The following is an 18,334-nucleotide window of genomic DNA, read 5'->3' as shown; positions in this document are numbered from 1 at the left end:
ACCTTTAAAGGATGTTCGGTAAGCATTATTTGACAGATAACCATGTTCTTGTGTAAAACACTCCTTATAGAAGAAAAGACTGTTGTACCTGTAAGGAACATTCCCTGAAGGAACCTGTGGGGTTAGTGTTCAGGTTTAAGAATAATTTCTCATTGAATTACATTCACAAATATTTAGTAGGAGTAACAGGTATATCATTGATTTCCATAGTTTTAATCAAACATTTGAGAAACTCTGAAGCAGAAGTAAGAGAAAACACTTTTCTGAACATTTTTAAAGTAAACATTACAACACGTTTGCAGATACAAAATAACAAAAACAGTAAAGCATCTCAAGTCAAAGAGTTCGATGATGGACGTCTAAAAAACAAAACCCAACAGAATAAACAGCAATCTTTTTCAAAACAATTAAAATTAAGACAAATAAAAACTGAACAGTTTTTGCTAGATTCACCAACACTTAAGAACCTGTCAAACCAAAGGCTTGTGATTTGTTGCTTCACTTTAAGGCAAGGAGAGTTTGAATTACAAAATACAGGCGAGGTAATGAAAGTAAAGCTGGCATCAAGTGCAGTAAGACATGTTAGCACGGTGAAAAAGGCAATTCTACATACTGGACTGAAACAGGAGACAACAGGAGATAACATATTAAAATTATCAGCCTCAACAATACCTTAAAAAATAAACCATAAAGAGACTGACTGATACAAATATTAAGATACGAACTGTCGCCTTGCAAAGGAAAGACGTTATAAAGATCAGTTTCATGTTGCAGTAAGGAATGGTACAATGACACAATGTTGCTCAAGTCCCTGATGGCCAGAAACACTAACAAATTAGAAACTATGAAACAAACTGTTGACACACCACTGTAATAAAATCATTTTAAATACTGGATTTGTTAGATGACTTTACATGACATCAATCTGTAAACAAAAAAAATTACACTATGTCAGAGTTTTTTTAATAAATGTGAAGGTTACAGATGCACCACTAATATTTCTGACCAAACTTTGATCCACTGGTAACAATTTTAGCCAATTCTGACCTATAAGAAAAATGTTTCTCATACCCTTTTTACAGTGACTGGTCAATGATTTTCTTTTATTTCAACATCAGAGTTGATGTCTGATTGTGTGAGGAGTTCTTGTAAAGCTGGGTTTTTACTATTATTTTAAGGATCAGCTACACAAAACTCCCATCGTTTTAATTGCTGTGGTTTTGGCAAAATATACATGACATGAATTAGATTGTGTACATATTCATTTACACAAGTAACTGAACAGAAACCAAGTCAGGGCATAGTGAGACAAATATTAAATAACCCACAAAAAGGCTCCATTTTCTTTGTGGTTGCTAGCATAGACAAAGAGTGTAGGCAAGTGCGAAGTGGGTTTCAATCATAATTTATGTTTAAAATATCTCCTGATATCCTGGTTGAATATTTTTGCCACCAAGAAATATGCTTAAATATGACAGAGGGTACAAACGAGCAGTAAAACAATTATTAATGTGGAGGACCTTAAAACTAAGACGAAATGATTACAAAGTTGACATTTAAAACCATCCTTAGTATCATATATTAGTGATTAGCACAGTTAACATTGATGACTGTACACATCTGTCTCCGTGTGTATTCCCTAGAGAATGCAAAACCTTATCTTAACTAAGATTTCCAAAAGGCAGAAAAAATATCTAAATCCAGCAGGTTCCCTGTCAAACAGAAGCTGAAAGCTAAAAAAAAAACAAATGCACAATTGCTCAGCCTTCTTATGAGGTGTCTGAATTGGTTTCTATCTCACAGCCTAAGTAAACACCACCAAAGTTTTAACATAGATCACAGAAAATAGTTTCCTTTGTATTAACTTCTTACGTGTTGTTGTTTCCCCGTTTTACATTAAACACCTTGATGTCATTAGAAATACCTTAAGAGCCTTCTCCAGAGTAATCTGCTTAGTGCAGGTTACACATCACAAAAAAGATGAAAATTTTGAGTTCATGATAATTTTTTTAAGGCTGGCCAAGCTGAAACTTCACCTGAATGTGATCGTGCATCTTCAGTTTAGATGTTTTTGTTCAGCTTGAAACGGCCCCCACTAAAGGCCTGTGATATACTCATCAGCAGCTCAGAAGTGGATGAAGAATATCCTGGAGTTTAATCAGGAAAAGTGCAAAACAAATCTGAGTGAGACTGATTTAGGCAGCTTAGGTCTTTAAGAAAAAGTCCACTCAACGTTTAACTACATCACCACATTTGTGAGCTGCAAGTGCCTTCTAAGAAAGATTAAATATTCTACATTTACTTTTAATCATTGATACAGTACATTCTTACTTCAGTGCTGTTTTAAATATCTGTTCAGTGCTCAGTGTTATACAGAATTGAGTAAGTATCTGAGGTTACCCTCAACCGATGCAGATACCATCTTCAGGTCGACCCCTGAATTCCCTTCTCAGCGCAATTAAAAGGCTGATGAATAATTTCAAACGATAAGACCACCACCAAGTATCTAAGCAGCATCCCATCCAAAGCTACCTCCTCTTAAACCGAGGTAATGTTCCGGCTGCTGCTCCTGTCAGCATAAACCATCACCACTAAAGACTCAGACTCTGTCCTGACTTCTGGATGCTACTGGCAGGGTTCCAGCGATCCCGTGACCTGGAAGTTTATCCCGTCTTCAACTAGCGGTGATGGGACAAGCGGGGAGATCCAGCAGATGTACCAGCGAAGGCCCAGCATCTGCCGCAGGTTGTTAACGGGACCCAGGTTGTAGGGGCGGCGAGAAGAGTACCACTCCCTGGTGGTCTGCCCTCGAAACAGCAAGAACAGGTGGAAGAAGAAGAAGGCGGAGACGAGCAGGAAACCCACAACGCAGGTGTCGGCGATGAAGGCAAAGGTGAAGGCCCGCGCTGAAACCTGGCCTGAAAAACAAAGGAAGATATTAGCTTGTATAATTTCAAGAAATGTCTGAACCAAAATGGCTGTTTATACAAATTGTTTCCCTCAACTTTTAATTAATTAAAAAGAACTATAAATGTAACATTTCGAAGCGAATCCTACTTGGAGCTATTATTAAAAGCTACAAAGAACACAAACGAAATCTACAAGGCAGCCAGTGTAGCAGACCTGAAACAAGCATGATCCAGGGTATGAGCAGCAGCAGGATGCTGTGCAGAGTCACGCCCTCCTTCAGAATGACGATGAAGACCTCGGCATTCATCACCATGGCGTAGAGGAGACCCAACCACATGAACAACAAGCAGCACAGGAAGTAGCGGTAGTTGCGGAAGCCGACACACTGGCCGAAGAAGACGCAGTGGTGATCCCGCCGCAGAACGCACACCTTGCAGTCGTAGCAGTGGGAGCAGCGAGGAGGCGTGTGTGTCTCGCACGTGTAACAGTACCTGCGTAACAAAAGACAACAAAATATTATTTAATGCTGAAGATGTCTTAGATAGTTTTACTTTGCTACAGTGAGTATCACAGAAATACAAACTGAACTTCTAAGCCTAACATGAAATTTTAGCTGATACCTTTCTATTGACAGATTAACAATTCTAAGACAGTAGTTAAGCATTTACTATCTTTAGATTAGAAGTACTAAGTTAAACGTAATATCAACATTGTGCTGATTTTTTTTTTTATAAAACCAGGAGAATTATGTTATTATTGCACATGAAAGCTATAATGGAGAAAGCTCAATTTTTGCTTACTTGTGAAAACTCAAAACAACCATTTTAGTCAGGATTCCTGCAGGACAGGAGCATAATAACTCAGAAAAAATTCAGTCTCCACATGTGGAAAGCTTACAGTCATATCCCCAAAGAACTGCAGCTGTAACTGCAATATTTTCTGTAAAGGTTTTGTTCTGGACTAGTGTCCTTATTCAATTCATAAGGACTTTGTATTGATTTGTCACATAAAATCTCACCAAAATACAATGAACTAATGTGGAAATAATTTTAATACTTTTGGAAGGCACTATAACACTGCATTTACATTTTTTAACTCTATATGTTTAGGAAATTTTAGCATGCTAACCAGACACTTCAACAGGTTTTACAGAAAGACCTACATTACTAACTACAGTCTATTGAAAACAATAAATTGACTGCCATCCAGTCTGCCAAAGCTATCTTCTCAAGGATGACAAGCTAAGATAAGATCACTGTGTAAACAAAAAATATTTTACCCAACAAACTGGTATTGATGTGACCTTTTGGATATTGGCACATTATCAAAATAAAAAAGAACATTATCTTCATTAATTTTGTTGTTGCTTAATTTAGAACAATCCAGAATGAAATTAACTTAATTTTGCGTTATATAGAGTTGAAATTGAGGATAGTAGAAAGGCGTGTGTATTTATTGACTGATGGGCTCCTAACCACTTCCTTACCTCCAGCCCTGGCCCAGTCCATTTCCTCCCAGAAACACCCCCTTGATGCTGGGGCTGACTTTCAGGAAGAGAAAAGCGTTCCAGCAGATGTTTCCCAGCATGAAGTACTGGCCCAACAGGTGCAGCGCCTTCCACCAGGAGGACCACGCCGTCTTCTGTTGCTCTGCCTCTAGCGGAGCCTCCACCAGCACCAGGTAGCTCACCTCCCCGGTGATGGAGAACACCAGGAAGGTGTTGAGGAAGACAGGAAGCTGTTCGCAAAACTTCCCGACCTTGTTGAACAACCTGCTGCCCAACGCTGTCATGTTTAAAGTAAAACTAAAACCGTGACGCGGTCAGCGTATTGAAGGAACGATTTTACAGACGCACAGTGGATGGTTAGCTAGAGGCTAGTCAAATAATACTCTGTTCGCTTTGCTACGCGACTCTCAATTAATCATATTGAGTCATAAACCTTCAGGAAATATTATTCTGGCCTAAAATACGAAATCACCTTCATCTTTGTTGAAAATAAGCCAAATACTACTCTTTAGATAAGGAACTGCTCTGTTGAATTGATCTCAAATCACGTCCGACATGTAGTGCTACATGATAATACAACCGGAGGGGGACAACACAATACAGTTCCGCGTGTTAAAATAGCCTCCGCCTTTTTCAAACTTTCATGTCACATACAGAATATTTGCCTTTTATTTGCACCTATTTTACATTATCTTAAAACCCAAATAATATCCAGATATTTAAACTCATCTGTTACATGTTTCTCTTCGAGTGTACATTTCTCACAATTAGATTTATTAATCATTCCCTGTACTCCTCCTCCTACTCCTTCTATTAATATTAATATCATTATTAATAACAGTAGTAATGTTAATATGATCAGCAGTAATATTATTCTTAATAATTTAAACAACAGTAATTATTATTAACAACAATGACAAGAAATAATAATAATAAAAAGTTTGTTATTATCGCTGAATAATTATTAGTAGTAATAGTATTAAAAAGACATAAAACAGACCTTAAAAAGACCCATTAAGATGGATTTTTAAAACAGAATCATTGTGCATTTAAAAGCGCTTCAGAAAGGTTATGTGTGCTGTGAATGTGGATTGGCAGCATGGTTATGGTCCCTCCCCCTTAAAGCATCACTCTTAATCCCTGATAATCTGTTCATCTAAGGAGCTCAGCCAGTCATGGCTGCACCATGGGAGAATTTGCTTTCATTTGAGCATCTTACCAGCATGGATCAAAATACTTTTACCAAACAAAGAGAGCTCTTTATAAAGAAAAGGTAAGGTACTCAAAAAGACACCTGGTAGGTTTGACACATCTGGGGTTTATACTGTATGTAGCTTTGTCTTAAAGCTTCATAAAAAATAATCCACTTGACGTTACTTATTGTTTTACAACAACCTGTTAATGTTACAGTAGTCTGGATGAATGTACAGTGCTGGTTAGAAGTTTACATACATCAGTGATGTGAATGATGCTACTGACAGTTTTAAATCGCCACCGTGATTTCTCCAAAGATTCTTCTGGTCAAAGAAATCTTTGCCTCCTCTGTCTATAAAACTTTCCTCCAGAAAAGATTTGGCTTGTTCACAAAGGCAGCATGCAGAAGATGAATTTTCCCTTCTACTTTAATCCAGTGCCAACACGACATGGCCTGGGGTGCAGATACAGAATGATCCACGCTGCATGCCACCACAGTTTTTAAAGTTTCCCTCTCTTATTTCCTGTAGCAGAGGGATGCAACTTCAGCAGCGTCTGCAGGAGCTGAAGGCGAGAGAGCGCAGAGCCCAGCAGCACAACAGGCAGCTTCTCCTGCAGTTTGAGAGAGCCCAGGACACACTGAAAGAGATGTTGGCCCGCAACGCTGCCATGAAAACTATACGGGTTACAGGATGCACACAGCCAGCGCACAAACACAATGACCTGCACTGTCAGATTCTCTAACAGTTTTTATCTAGCAGCAATCAGAGCGAGACAGAGCAGTTCTGTTGGTGGCAACAGATACAGTGACAGTAAATGCATAAAATGAAATTAAACTCAGTAACTGGGAGATGTTTTAAAGGATTGAAAGCTTGCCTTAGAGTTTAACAGTTATTTAAATGTACACTTTAACATTTAACATTTCCAGGTGGAGTACGAGCTGTACCTGGAGGAAAACCTCCACCGCTGGCAGCAGCAGCTTCAGGAGAAAACTGAGGCCTCTCACAAGAAGGTACAACCACAGCTTTACCAAACTCACTGGCTCACTTCATTACCTTAAAAAATATTTGTTACTGTTAAACTTTTTCCCATTTTGTCACAACTAAGAAAACATGAAAATATTTTTGGAATTCTATGTTACAGACCAACACTAAAGTGTGCTGTGCATTTACATTGGTGATATCATGGTAGACAAAGCCCTCAAAAAAACCTGCAGTGTTTTGCAAAGTATGAATTAAGATCTTAAACCAAATGTGCTCCACATTTTTTCAAAGTTGAGGCAAAATTGTTCTTCCACTTCACAAGTACACATTGCTTTCTTCATATACAATGCAATGACAAATAAAGAAAACCTTTTGATATCACTATATTTTCTCCATAAGCCCTCCTTTAAAAAAAAAGTGTTTCTAAAAAAACAATTTTCTGTTTATTGCTCATCATGTTAGTCATTTATTTCCTCAACAGAGAATGGAAGATTGTTTGAAATCTTATCTACAACACAGTAAAGATCAAGTCTCAACAGCAACAGTTGATCAGCCTCTGATTTCACAAGGTTTGTTTTCTTCCTTTGCCACTTGAAGATATGAAGTTGCAAATGGTTTTTCTTGTTAAAGAAACTGGAAACTTGGAGCTTCTTCCACCAGGTTCCTCTTTATTCACAGATCCTTTCATAAAGGCTCCAAAAGTTGATGCTCCTCAAACGTTTCTCACCGAAGGAAGCTCTGCTTATAGCCAACATCGTTTCTCCTGTTATCCCCATCAGGAGCCCACCTGGCTAACCCAAGCAGGCATGCCTCCAGGTTTCCTTCAAACACCTTTTCAACCCCAGTGTCCCTCACCTTTCCCTCCACCCAACTTCCCATATCCTCATCCACTTCTGCTCCAACACCTCACCCCCCCATTCGATCATCATCGACCGTGGGTCAGGTCTGAAGCTGTAGGCCGCGCTCCTGAACGCTACAGTCACCCCTGCTCTGATGGGATCGCTGTGGGATCTGCAGGTCAGCTCCACACTGAGGAACCGCCAGCTTCTCACATTGTAGAGCGAGAAAATGAGACGAGCGCAGCAAATTCAAAGAGGGTGAGAGGTGGAGGAGGCGGAAGGTGTTTGTCCTCTGAGCTCGACATTAAACCAGGTGAAAAACAGGAGGAAACAAACCCTGTATGTAACTAAAGTGCACATGTTTGTCTGATTGATCATTTCTTTACATCCTGCAGTGCGTCTCTCTAGCGGACATGTGAAAAGCAGTGAGAGCGGCAGAGATTCCAGTTTGACCTGCAGAGACGAGAAGAAAAGAGAGAAGAAAGGAAGAACAGAGGCTTCATCCTCAGAGTCAGAAAGACCCAGTTCTCAGAGGTAACAAATAATGATTATGTTCGCTCAGGTACATCAGCCTCACCAACAACGATAATCTATGACCAAAACGATACACCGCCATGTGCAAATATTTTAACCAATCCTTCATTTCTGAACGATGTCTGAAGAAACGTATCACGATATATGAACATTTCATATTAGTCGATATTGATAATTATTGATTAGGTTTTTGTTTTAAATATCTGAAATACTGAGAAACTGATGACTTCAACTTCCTGTTTCATCTAGTTTTCACTCCACCCACTGTTTTTTATTTTTAAGCTGTTACGAAGCACTGAGGTGAAACCCAAAACGACACAATTACACTCACAGATCTTTAAAATAAGCTACAAATATCAAAACCTAATAAGTTGGTTTTATTTTAGCCGACTGAGGCTGGAAGACAACTATTGTAACTGTGTTCATCATTATGTTGCAGTTTAAGGATTTCTTACTGGAAAACTAAATTTAGATGTTTAGAAAAATAAACTGTGTTCTTGTTCTCACATAGGGTTAGCTCTCAAATCTCTGCGTTTCAACCATCTCTTATCAGGTCATCCAGGACTTCCAGTGAGGTCGTCGCTGCCTCCTGCGCCGTCGCCCTGGACTCAGAAACAAGCTGCTCCTCTGGGGAAGGAGGCACAGCAAGCAAAGGGAGGTCAGAGCGAGGCAGGGGGGTCAACACTGGGTCACCACCATCCGAGAAGGAGGCAGAGGAGCTTAGCACAAGGAGTCCAGCTCAAGACAATAAATCAGGAAGCTGTAAAGGAGATGATATAGCAAAAAGTGAAAATAGAGATGATGAGGAAGTTTACAGCTCCGAGCAAAGTATCGCAGAAGAAAAGGATGAAGAAGAAGGAAAGAAATACCAAAGATCTGTAGATGAAGAGAAAGAGAAGGAGGTGAAAAGTGAAGTGGGTGGTGATGTTGAGGAAGATGATGAGAGCAACAATGAGGTTCTTCCAAATAGGAATCAAAAGGAGAATGAGGAAGATGAGGAAGAATACGAAGATCAGTCAGAAAAACTGGAGAATGAAAGCAGAGATGACGGGGAGAAGGATTCTGACTCCTCACAGGATGACGAGGAGAGAGAAGGTAGTGAGAATATAGAAGAGGAGGAGTCAAACGAAGAGGAAGACCAACTCAGGAGTGAGGAAGCAGGAGACTCTGAGGACAGCATCATTTGTCTGCAGGAAAACAGGTAGGACCATGAAACCATGAAACCTTCTTTTCATTCGGCACAAACTAAACAACATGCAGCCATTTTGCTTCAGGTCTAAACAGATGAAGAACATTCCAGAGGAAGCAGATGAAGATGAGGAAGAGGAGAGCGACACTGGGTCCTCAAACAATAAGTCAAAGGAACCGAGTGATGAAGAAGATATTGAGAATCTTCTGGCTCCTCAAGAGCCAATAAACAAAAAGTGAGTAAATCTTCTGTCATAAAACACATCGTGGGACATAATTTAATCACTTTGTTCCACTTTTCAGACAAAAAGCTGTGAAAACCGAGGAGAAGCCCAAAGGTACGTTCAGAAATATCAGGAAATAAATATATTTTGCAGGTAATTGAAGACGTTCATCATTGAGATTTTTACTGAATATATTTTTCAGCCACATGTCTCAACTTGGGCATTTTCCAAGTGACGGAGGACGGAGCGAAGACGGACCATAAAAGTGACTCGGACGAGTCTGATCACTTTTATGACTGAATGTGAACATGTTGGACACCATGAAATTCCTCCAAATAGCAACTATGCAGTAGAGAAAGAGAGGAAAGCACCAGATCTCTGATTACCTCACCAGGTTGGACAACACTGACGGCGTCACTACGGCGCGGCATGCAGGTGGGAAGCCCAGGTTGATTCATCAGCAGCTTTCACCATTTAGGTCGTGGAGTCTCTGCCTCTCCTTGTTTTAAAAACGCAACGGCAGTCTGGCCCGTTTGGTGGCTCTTGAAACTCTGCATTCAGCCCCCGTCCGCAGTTTGTGAATCCCTGGCGATTCCTTTTGCATGTCCACCTTTTTCCTTCCACCCAACTTTCCATTGTTTTTTTTTCCTTCTTCAACTGAACAAGTTAAATACTTTTAAACTTAAATATACTACTTTGAGATGCACTTGCATCTTTCAAATTTTCTTCTTTGTATGCTTTATTTTATTATTAATAAAATAATTTTTATGTAATTTTATTGTTATTGTATTTAATGTCTGTATGCTGAAACCACTCAGCATAAATTCACTGTGCACACATCTCAGCAAAATAAAACAAAACAATTTTGATAGATAAAAAAAATGTTAATGGCAATGTTTGTGAAATGCTGATTTATTTGAAATCTGCTTTTCATTAAAGTAGAACTTAATTAGGATTGGCGCCGTTGTAAAACAATATTTTAGTAATCGAGTTGTACTCCCAGCATCACGCCACACAGTTTGGTGATGCTCATTTTTCCCCCAAAACCAGGTGAAACACCGGAAAATTCAACGTCACGCCGCTACCAAGTAGCAATAACTCGTAGGCGGAAGTGACAGCGCTGCCCACCACAAGTAATACCGGGGCGGAACACGGTGCGCTAAATAAAACATAATTCAACGAAGCTTCGAGACAGATAAATTATTCTTGAGGGATTTTAATAATCGAGGTACTCAGGTCATTTGAGGAATCGTTACAGCCCTAATTAGGATAAATTAATTTCAACCACCAACAGAAAACACAGTAAAAAACAAAATCATAAATGATCCAAAGAAAATTTTTGTTGAATCAGCACACAGGGCAGAAGTGATTGTTGAGATAAAGCTTTAAAGAAACATTCAGGACAGAACAAAAACTGTAAAAAAAGAAGAAAAAAAGAATTTAATTTATTTCTGCTGCGTTTCTGAAAACAGCCCTTTAAATATTTTTGGAATATAAAAGTAGACCATTAGGATTTCACCAGGAAACAAATGCTTTTAAAATCCTGGTAAGAAAAACAGAAAACTTGTAGATGACTCAGCTCGTTTTACATGTTCGTAACAACTTGAATCTTTATTATATCATATTTTCACAACCTGAGCGGTTAAACATGGGCTCTCTCGCTTGCCGTCTTCGGGTGCAGCGCTGCGTTGGATGAGCAGCCTGCCGTACGTTCCTCCCACCTGGCCTTTGGTGAGCCGTCCAGGATTCACGCACACGCAACCTGCCACATCCTGACGATGCGAGGAGGAAGGGGGGAGTTAAAATATTAAAAACATGGTCAAGCGGACATTTGATCCAGTTTTTGAAACGATTTCGAAATGTTTCTACCTTCACGAAGTAACGCAGCTCAGAGGGAACGACGAGAATATCTGGTGTGACCAACATCTGACCGTGAATCTGGAACTTCTCGTAATCCATGTTCACCTCCTCGGCCGGTGGGTACAGGGGGTAGAAACTTCAGGAAGAGACGGACATTAGTACTTCTCGACGTGATTACAGGAAAAACAAAAAAAGGAAGACTTGGATGACATGTACCTCCTCTGAGTCAGCATGTGGTTTAGGATGCGGGAGAATCGGTCCGAACTAGTGCCGCTGCAACACCGCATAGCTACAGTTATTAAACTGAGTTGACAGGGAGCGGAAAGAAAGGCTTCTGTCATCTGTGAACGTTTCCTCACCAGCTGATCTCCTCTGCTCCCATGTGGAACAGGATGTCAGAAGACGTCAGGCCAAAAGTCACTCCGTCGATCAGCAGGGTGCAGGGGTCAGGAACCAGGGTGACCCGCTGCACAAACACGTTAAACATCGGAGAACCATCAGAACGAGAGCTGAGAGGAGAGTCTCGGTTCACCTGCTTGTATAAACTGATTCCTTTTAGAGGATCCGGTTAGAAAAAACTACATAGTTCGCCTCAGGTGGAATATTTATAATCAGCAATCCCTCCAGGATGTTGTGTTTTTGTGATTACTGCAGCCTAAAATGACTGACTTTGTGGCACCGTTTTCAAACGGTTGTGGTAAAGTGGTGAGTTTTTTTAACTTTATTTTTTACCATAACACAGTCTTACAGAAAAGTCAAGTATCTTCTTGAAATTTTCCCCGTAATACAAATAAAATCGAGTTCTGAGGAGTCATTAGCATGCAAAAGAAAATTTATAAATTTGTCATTCAAGTTAACATGAACAGTAGAAACAAATCAACTCAAAAGAACCAAAAATGGTTTTAGCAAAAAAGAAAAAGGCAAATGTTTGCGCTTAGAGTCACACATTCTTTCATCTTGTGGGTTTGGCTTTCAGGAAAAACAGGAAGTTAAAATTAGAAGGGGATGGGGTGATTGGTCAGAAAAAGAAGGAAATGTAGAAAACGTTAAGGCGATTGGTCAGATTTGGGGAAAAGTTGCGATGACCTGTGAAAATTTAGCAAATGATGAGGGAATTTGCAGCATCACAGCTTTCTGGAGGGATTGATTTACACTTGTTGTATGTGCTGAGTCTACCAGGAGCAGACCATCTATTCTGTGTGCGTGTGTGTGTGTGTGTGTGTGTGTGAGAGTGACCTGGGCCTGGGTCTGGTCCTTGCTGAGGTTCGGCAGGGTGAAGGGAGGCTGTGGGTAGATGAATTCGTGGTGGACGTCTCTCTGGGCCGGGACGAACACCAGGTGACAGCCGACACTTCACAGAAGAAAAAACAAGAACATTCCAGATTTGGGCTCAGCACTGAGTTATGCAGAACGTGTTTTCGTTTCAAACGTCCACTGGGGACATAAACAGCGGAGTCGTAGCGCACCTTCTGGTTCCATCCACAATGCTGTCGATGCAGCGGTAGAAAATTGTCTCAAACGTCTCAGTCACCTTGGCTTTCTGTGAGACAAACAGCTGGGCATCAAACTATGCTGCTCTAAAAACGTCTTGCTGTCTTTAAACACGGAGCGAAAACGAATCGTACCTCGATCTGTTCATGTTTGGAATCCACAAAAGGACCAAACTAGAGAAGAGAAGAAGAATAAAAGGACACGCTGCTCACCAAACATCCAGACTGCACAAAACACACTGAGAAGCTCTTCCTTCACACTGATGAGTCAGCATCTGACAGGCTTACCAGCAGGCAGACGTCAGGACGATCCCTGACAATGACATTGATCAGGTCTATCAGAGGGTCAAAGGTCAGGCTGTCAGAGGGCGTGTATGGTCCACAGGCCACAAGAATGTTCAACGGCTCCGCCACTGAGCGAGATGAGGAGTAAAGAGGAAAACCACTTTTTTCTCACAGATGATGAATAAACAGGAATCTATGAGTTTCTACGGAAAACTAATTACCTTCAATGTTCTCCATTTTTGCGCCGGTGGAGTGAAAAGGAAGAGGATCGCCCTAAACAAACACAGAGTTGATGCAGGACGCGCCAACGGCTCACAACAATAAACAGAGGAAAGAGCAAAATGAGCACCTGACCTCATAAAGCTTGGAGGCCACAAGCTTTCTTCCTGTTGTGTTCATTCCCTCCATCAGCACCACCTGAGAGAGAGAGAGATGGATAAAGAGTGATGATCAACAAACGGATTTACAGATGGATGGATTAAGAAAAACACATGGATGTTGGACGGATGAACTGATTTTGGACAAACTGGTGCACCAGACGGACGGACGGACAGCAAAATGTATGGGAATAAAGTCCAGGAACATTAGTAGATATTTTTACTCCATTTTGTTTTTCTAAACTTCTCTAGACTTGGAAAAAACGTAAATAAAATCTCAGATTTTTCCAGCCTGATGGATGCCTGGACATTTGTAGGTAGATGTTCATGAATAAGAATAAGAATAATAAGAACAAGAAGAACAAGAAGAAGAATTGCTGTTTGACTGTCAGAGTTCTCGGTCAGACGGTGGGTTCGCCTCCAGCCCACCTCCTTGGCATGCTCTGTTTCTCTGGGTGGCCATATAACCTGCTGCACACTGACCTCAGCGCAGAGGCAAAGGAGAAACCACCGCTCACCGCAGCTGCACTTCAGCTTTAACGGAAGCTTCGTGTTCGGCTCACCTGACCAGGAAACAGAGAATACTGTTTGAGCTCAGACAGGTCGACGGGCACCAGCTGGCCGCCGTGCTCTGGTCCCGCCTCCAGCAGAACCGACTGGGCGTTCAGTTTGCCGTTGCTGTCGCAGCAAATCTGACCCAACACAGTGATGCTGTCCTGGAGGAGACGAGCAGAAACAACGAAGCAGACAGTCATCATCATCATCATCACTATTACAAATAAAGGGCTTTGAAGCAGATCATGTTAGGCTGCAACTCATAAAGCTCCAGTGAAGGAGTTTAAAATGTGGACAAAAATAGCCTGACAACAGTAGAATAATATGGACTAAAAAGATAAAAGATAAAACAAGTAAATGTCTTCACTAGACATTCAGAATGATTTTACAGCTAATTCAGAAGATAAAAGTTGTCCAATAAAGCAACTGTACTATTTTCTGACAATATTTAGGTTATGCAATCAAGCTTACTAATCTTCAGAGGTAATAAATGAAGACAAAAAAAATCCCTAATTAGTTATTATTACTATTATTTCACATGTGCATACAATCTGGGACTTGATGGGATTTGAGGATAATCCTGCATCTGAACTGATGCGTCTGGCAATCTGCAGAAAACATCAGTTTCTGGTGATGTAAACGGTCAATAAATGAGGACTTCTATGTTTGTTTGATGTTTGCAGAACAATTTAACTCTGGAAGAAATGAGAGGCTCAGACTGACCTGATGTCTGCCTCCTTTCTACAGAGTGAAAAGATTATTATGAAGCCTCCTCAGATTCACTGAGTGGACATTTTTAAGGTAAATCAAACTGTTTCTTGTCACAAAGTTGCTTAACTTCTGGAATTTAGCTCAAGGAACTACTTAAAAATGTTATTCATATATTTTAAAAAAGTAAACTATTGATCAATACAGTAAACTATTGATCAATACATCCCATAATGAGAGAGTCTGGCAGTTCTGTAAGAAGACAAAGAAATCAGAGGTGGCCAAAATCTTTTACACAGATATTTGGATTCATCACACCATCTCTTATGTCTGTAGGTATTTTTATTTGAATTTGAGCAGATTTTGTAAAATTATTTAAATTTTAAATTTCATCTGTGTTTAAGTTTTGAACTTCTGTGGCACTTTATTTTGCATCTTACTGTATGAAAATAATCTATTAATGTAGTTTTGCTGGTTGATTTAAAAACAATGAACCTGAGCAGGCAGAGAGACGGCTGAAAACTCCTCGATGCTGAAGCGAGACCTCAGCTTTTCTCCAATCTCTTCAATCTTCTCTGACAAAACTGGAGGACAAAAACAAGAAAACGAAGGCATGAAGGGAAAAACGTTGATGGTTGTGTGACTGAACGACACAGATTGTAATTGTAAAATCAATTTATAATTAGAAACAATGACGAGCAAGACTTTCAGAATAAATTTGTGGAACTGCTGTGTACCATTTCGAACGTCCCGCAGCCTTTGGAACATGTATTTGTAGCCGCTGCGGAGGGATTCGTCGGGCTGCTCCAGAAGATTCACCTGGACGTCTGCGCCCGGGTCCTGCCGGCCCGTCCAGCGCGCGCCCTGCACGGCTCCAAACGAAACCACCACCTCCCCCTTACCGCTTCGCTGGCTGTACTTCTGTGAAGGCGTCACACTGTGGAAGAAAATACAGAGACTTGTTGTTAAACAATACTTTCTATATTTAAAAGATTTCTTAGTGACATCACCTCACGGTGTTTCATAAGTAAATAAATAATAATAATAATAATAAAAAAAAAACAGAGAGTAAAGATGCACTTTGCAAGTCTTTGAAAAAGTATAAATGACAAAATAACATCTCTAAATACAGACCAGAGGTGTTTCAGGTTAATACCTGGGGGAAAAGTTAGCTGGAGACAGCAGCAGACCCGGACTGGTCAGCAGAGCGGTGGTCCGTTTGGACTGAGGATGCTCTGGAGTGGAGAGCACTCGTTTCTGAGAGCTCTGTAAGACATCAACCAACAGAACTGAGCAAATTCATCTAAATGTTTTATTTTGAACTTGAACTCAGACGAGCAGTACTCCACGGACGGCAAAGCGGTGACAGCGTACCTTCCCGGGAGTGGAGTAAGAGTCTAAGAGATTCTCCTCCTCTTCTTCAGCTTTTATTCTGGGGAAAAAGGTTTGTCAAGGTCTGCAGTCGCACCCAGCTGGACTTTACAAAAACATTATGAATCACATTTTTTCTTATTGAGCGATCGCCTTAGAGGATACAGTTCCTCCAACGAATGAATGTCTCTGGTTCGGTAATAACTCTCGTCTTTCCAGGAGCTCGATTTGGATTTACTCTTCTTGTTCAAAACCTGAGAAGAAAAATAAATTAAAAGTTGCAGAAACACCGTGTGTTAAGATAACGCCAACAAATCCAAACACAACCCTGTTCACACATGAAGCTAATCAAGCTATCGTCATAAGCAACAGTCTTTAATCGGAGGCCCACAGCATCACCAATTGAATTGAATCAAAGGATTTAAGATAATTTGGTGAATGAAACTAAGTTCAGCTGGGTGGATCTTAGTGTGGAAGCCCTTTGAGTGGCTGGTGTTAATGGAAAAACTCAATACAAGTTTAGTCCACTCAACATAAATGTTTTGTTACCTCATGCTGAAAGTGCTCCAGGTTGTTCAGGGTGAGCTCTAGTCCATCCTTTGTAGTACTGTAGGCAAGCCACTCAAGCAGCACCTGATCTGTGTCTAGCCTGTTGCAGATGCACAGTTCAACCACTGCGGGACAGAAACAATGAAACAGTCCAAAGTCCTTACAAAAGTATTTATAACCCTTTAAATTACAAACACAAACTCCAGAACATTTTTTGTTGTTGTCATTTTACATGACAAACTAACACATATGTGAGGCAAATGTATTTCAGGATTTATAATAATTAAACAGTGAGTAATTTAATCTCAGATTAAATCCAGATTAAGTCTGGCCTTTGTGGAAGAGTGGCAAAAAGAAAGACACTGTTGATGACTGTTGCCACAAGCAGCTGGAAACCAACACTGCACATCACCCTCAACACACCATTCCTATAACATGACAGTGGCAGAATGATGCTGAGGGATGATTTTATCAGGAGGAACAGGGAAGCTAGTATCAGTTTCAATATCAAGCCTGCATCTAAAATGTAAAGAAAACAGGGAGGTGTATGGATGTAACGCTGCCATATATGAAAAAGTTCAGTAAGTACAGACACGCAATGGATGCATTCCTGTAAATATTTACAAGTCAGCATAAGAGACATGAGCAGGCGCACAGAGAACAACAAATGTGACTTAATAAAGGACTACAGAAGGTAAAACACTCACTCTTGTCGAGGACAGAGTCATCTTTGCAGGCAATCTCGAAGGTTTTCAGCTCTGCCTTTAAGTTGTCCGTGGTTACTAGCGCCATTGTTTCTGTATTTAATCAAATAAAGCTTGAGTTCTGTTGATCAGTTGATCCAAATGTTGCGACGGTCCGTTAACGGCTAAATGTTAGCTTTCCGCCCGCTTCATACCAAAACCAGCGCCGCGATTAATGTGAAAACACCTGAAAAACTCAACCATACGCTATGAATCGATCTGATCAACATAACAAGCAAGCCAATTTCATTTTACCGCGAAAAAAAGTCAGTCGGTGTTGGCGGCCGGAAGTTACGTCACAGCGAACGAGCGAAAACAGTTGAGCTACTAAAATAAAAGTCAACTGTTACCGTTAGTTTAATTTATTACATTTTCCAACTCTCCTCACAATAAACCCTCTTTAGACTCTAAATAAGGATAAAAGAAATATCGCAATGTGTTAAAGCAAAGTTTTTTTGTTTATGTTGTTAAGGATAAACCATTGGAAAGATTTAAGCAAGTCCTTCAAATTTTACAAAGTAAAATAAAATAAAACAATAAAGTTTGTTTGTTTTAACCTTACGCAAGGGGTAATGTGCTTTTTAGTTGTATTTATTAAGGAGTTTGAGTAATTTGTGAAAATACCTGTAGATGGAGCCCTTGTCAAACAAGATTTTCTGCCATTAGTTGTTGGGACAGATAATAAAGTTCTTCTGTTTTATTAATTAAACCCGGTTTAATTTAATTCAAGGACAGTTTCATTAAAAGTTTTAATAATACAAAAGTATAAACAAACTCTAAGCTGACCAAATTTAGATTGATCCAGTATCATGCCAGTCAAATCCAATCATCTATTCACAGATCAAATTCAGTCCTAAATTATTTCTGCTCTAATGAAATTATTTATTCCAAGTTGTTCTTTCAGCTGCTGAAACAACATTGTAACAGTCAGAAAAAACTGATACAAAAGAGAGGAAAAGCATTCATGGTTCTTTAAAAAAATATCTTACAATCGCAGAGATCAGTGTATTTCACTGG

The 18,334-nt window shown here is 40.1% G+C and overlaps 3 protein-coding genes across 5 annotated transcripts; 1 reads left to right on the top strand and 2 right to left on the bottom strand.

Moving 5' to 3' along the window:
* Window positions 1–192: 192 nt before the first annotated feature.
* Window positions 193–5,016, bottom strand: zdhhc24 (zDHHC palmitoyltransferase 24). Its single transcript, XM_008420396.3, has 3 exons — window positions 4,397–5,016; window positions 3,124–3,401; window positions 193–2,918 (listed from the first exon to the last, which is right to left on the bottom strand). Exons 1-3 carry the CDS (start codon window positions 4,699–4,701, stop codon window positions 2,626–2,628), a joined length of 876 nt encoding a protein of 291 aa, XP_008418618.1. The 5' UTR covers window positions 4,702–5,016; the 3' UTR covers window positions 193–2,625.
* Window positions 5,017–5,519: 503 nt separating this feature from the next.
* On the top strand, window positions 5,520–10,152 carry LOC103471412 (uncharacterized). 2 transcript variants are annotated; one of them, XM_081611601.1, is made up of 9 exons: window positions 5,548–5,690; window positions 6,142–6,623; window positions 7,076–7,163; window positions 7,273–7,746; window positions 7,829–7,967; window positions 8,521–9,168; window positions 9,242–9,391; window positions 9,459–9,493; window positions 9,582–10,152. In XM_081611601.1, exons 3-9 carry the CDS (start codon window positions 7,079–7,081, stop codon window positions 9,677–9,679), a joined length of 1,629 nt encoding a protein of 542 aa, XP_081467727.1. In that variant the 5' UTR covers window positions 5,548–5,690; window positions 6,142–6,623; window positions 7,076–7,078; the 3' UTR covers window positions 9,680–10,152. The 2 variants fall into 2 exon arrangements, with proteins under 2 accessions (XP_081467728.1, XP_081467727.1); XM_081611602.1 differs by lacking the exons at window positions 9,459–9,493; window positions 9,582–10,152 and having other exon boundaries at window positions 5,520–5,690; window positions 9,228–9,391.
* Window positions 10,153–10,959: 807 nt separating this feature from the next.
* On the bottom strand, window positions 10,960–17,654 carry pola2 (polymerase (DNA directed), alpha 2). Of its 2 annotated transcripts, none has more exons than XM_081611600.1 (18): window positions 17,282–17,654; window positions 16,575–16,699; window positions 16,191–16,279; window positions 16,029–16,086; window positions 15,811–15,920; window positions 15,392–15,591; window positions 15,150–15,238; window positions 13,955–14,107; window positions 13,369–13,431; window positions 13,236–13,287; window positions 13,018–13,142; window positions 12,865–12,903; window positions 12,706–12,779; window positions 12,482–12,590; window positions 11,599–11,705; window positions 11,456–11,512; window positions 11,249–11,375; window positions 10,960–11,151 (listed from the first exon to the last, which is right to left on the bottom strand). In XM_081611600.1, the coding sequence occupies exons 1-18, from the start codon at window positions 17,364–17,366 to the stop codon at window positions 10,999–11,001; spliced, it is 1,815 nt and encodes a 604-aa protein (XP_081467726.1). In that variant the 5' UTR covers window positions 17,367–17,654; the 3' UTR covers window positions 10,960–10,998. The 2 variants fall into 2 exon arrangements, with proteins under 2 accessions (XP_081467726.1, XP_008418615.1); XM_008420393.3 differs by having other exon boundaries at window positions 12,476–12,590; window positions 17,282–17,651.
* Window positions 17,655–18,334: the final 680 nt, after the last annotated feature.

This window comes from Poecilia reticulata, chromosome 10 (assembly GCF_904066995.2).
Source record: "Poecilia reticulata chromosome 10, P_reticulata-male-v2, whole genome shotgun sequence".
In the NCBI taxonomy this organism is placed as follows: domain Eukaryota; kingdom Metazoa; phylum Chordata; class Actinopteri; order Cyprinodontiformes; family Poeciliidae; genus Poecilia; species Poecilia reticulata.
The sequence above is the reverse complement of the archived record's forward strand: the minus strand, read 5'-3'. Positions and strand labels throughout refer to the sequence as shown.

Excerpts from the sequence above, each read along its gene's own strand:
- pola2 (XM_008420393.3), bottom strand. The coding sequence starts at position 17,366 with ATGGCGCTAGTAACCACGGACAACTTAAAGGCAGAGCTGAAAACCTTC. Across the intron at positions 16,280-16,574 it reads TGGAGCACTTTCAGCATGAG|GTTTTGAACAAGAAGAGTAA; the intron begins GTAACAAAACAT and ends TTTTCTTCTCAG. Across the intron at positions 14,108-15,149 it reads CCGTCTCTCTGCCTGCTCAG|GACAGCATCACTGTGTTGGG; the intron begins GTTCATTGTTTT and ends CGTCTCCTCCAG.
- LOC103471412 (XM_081611601.1), top strand. The coding sequence starts at position 7,079 with ATGGAAGATTGTTTGAAATCTTATCTACAACACAGTAAAGATCAAGTC. Across the intron at positions 7,968-8,520 it reads GAAAGACCCAGTTCTCAGAG|GTCATCCAGGACTTCCAGTG; the intron begins GTAACAAATAAT and ends ATCTCTTATCAG. Across the intron at positions 9,392-9,458 it reads CAAGAGCCAATAAACAAAAA|ACAAAAAGCTGTGAAAACCG; the intron begins GTGAGTAAATCT and ends TCCACTTTTCAG.
- zdhhc24 (XM_008420396.3), bottom strand. The coding sequence starts at position 4,701 with ATGACAGCGTTGGGCAGCAGGTTGTTCAACAAGGTCGGGAAGTTTTGC. Across the intron at positions 3,402-4,396 it reads GGACTGGGCCAGGGCTGGAG|GTACTGTTACACGTGCGAGA; the intron begins GTAAGGAAGTGG and ends TTTGTTACGCAG. Across the intron at positions 2,919-3,123 it reads CTGGATCATGCTTGTTTCAG|GCCAGGTTTCAGCGCGGGCC; the intron begins GTCTGCTACACT and ends TTTGTTTTTCAG.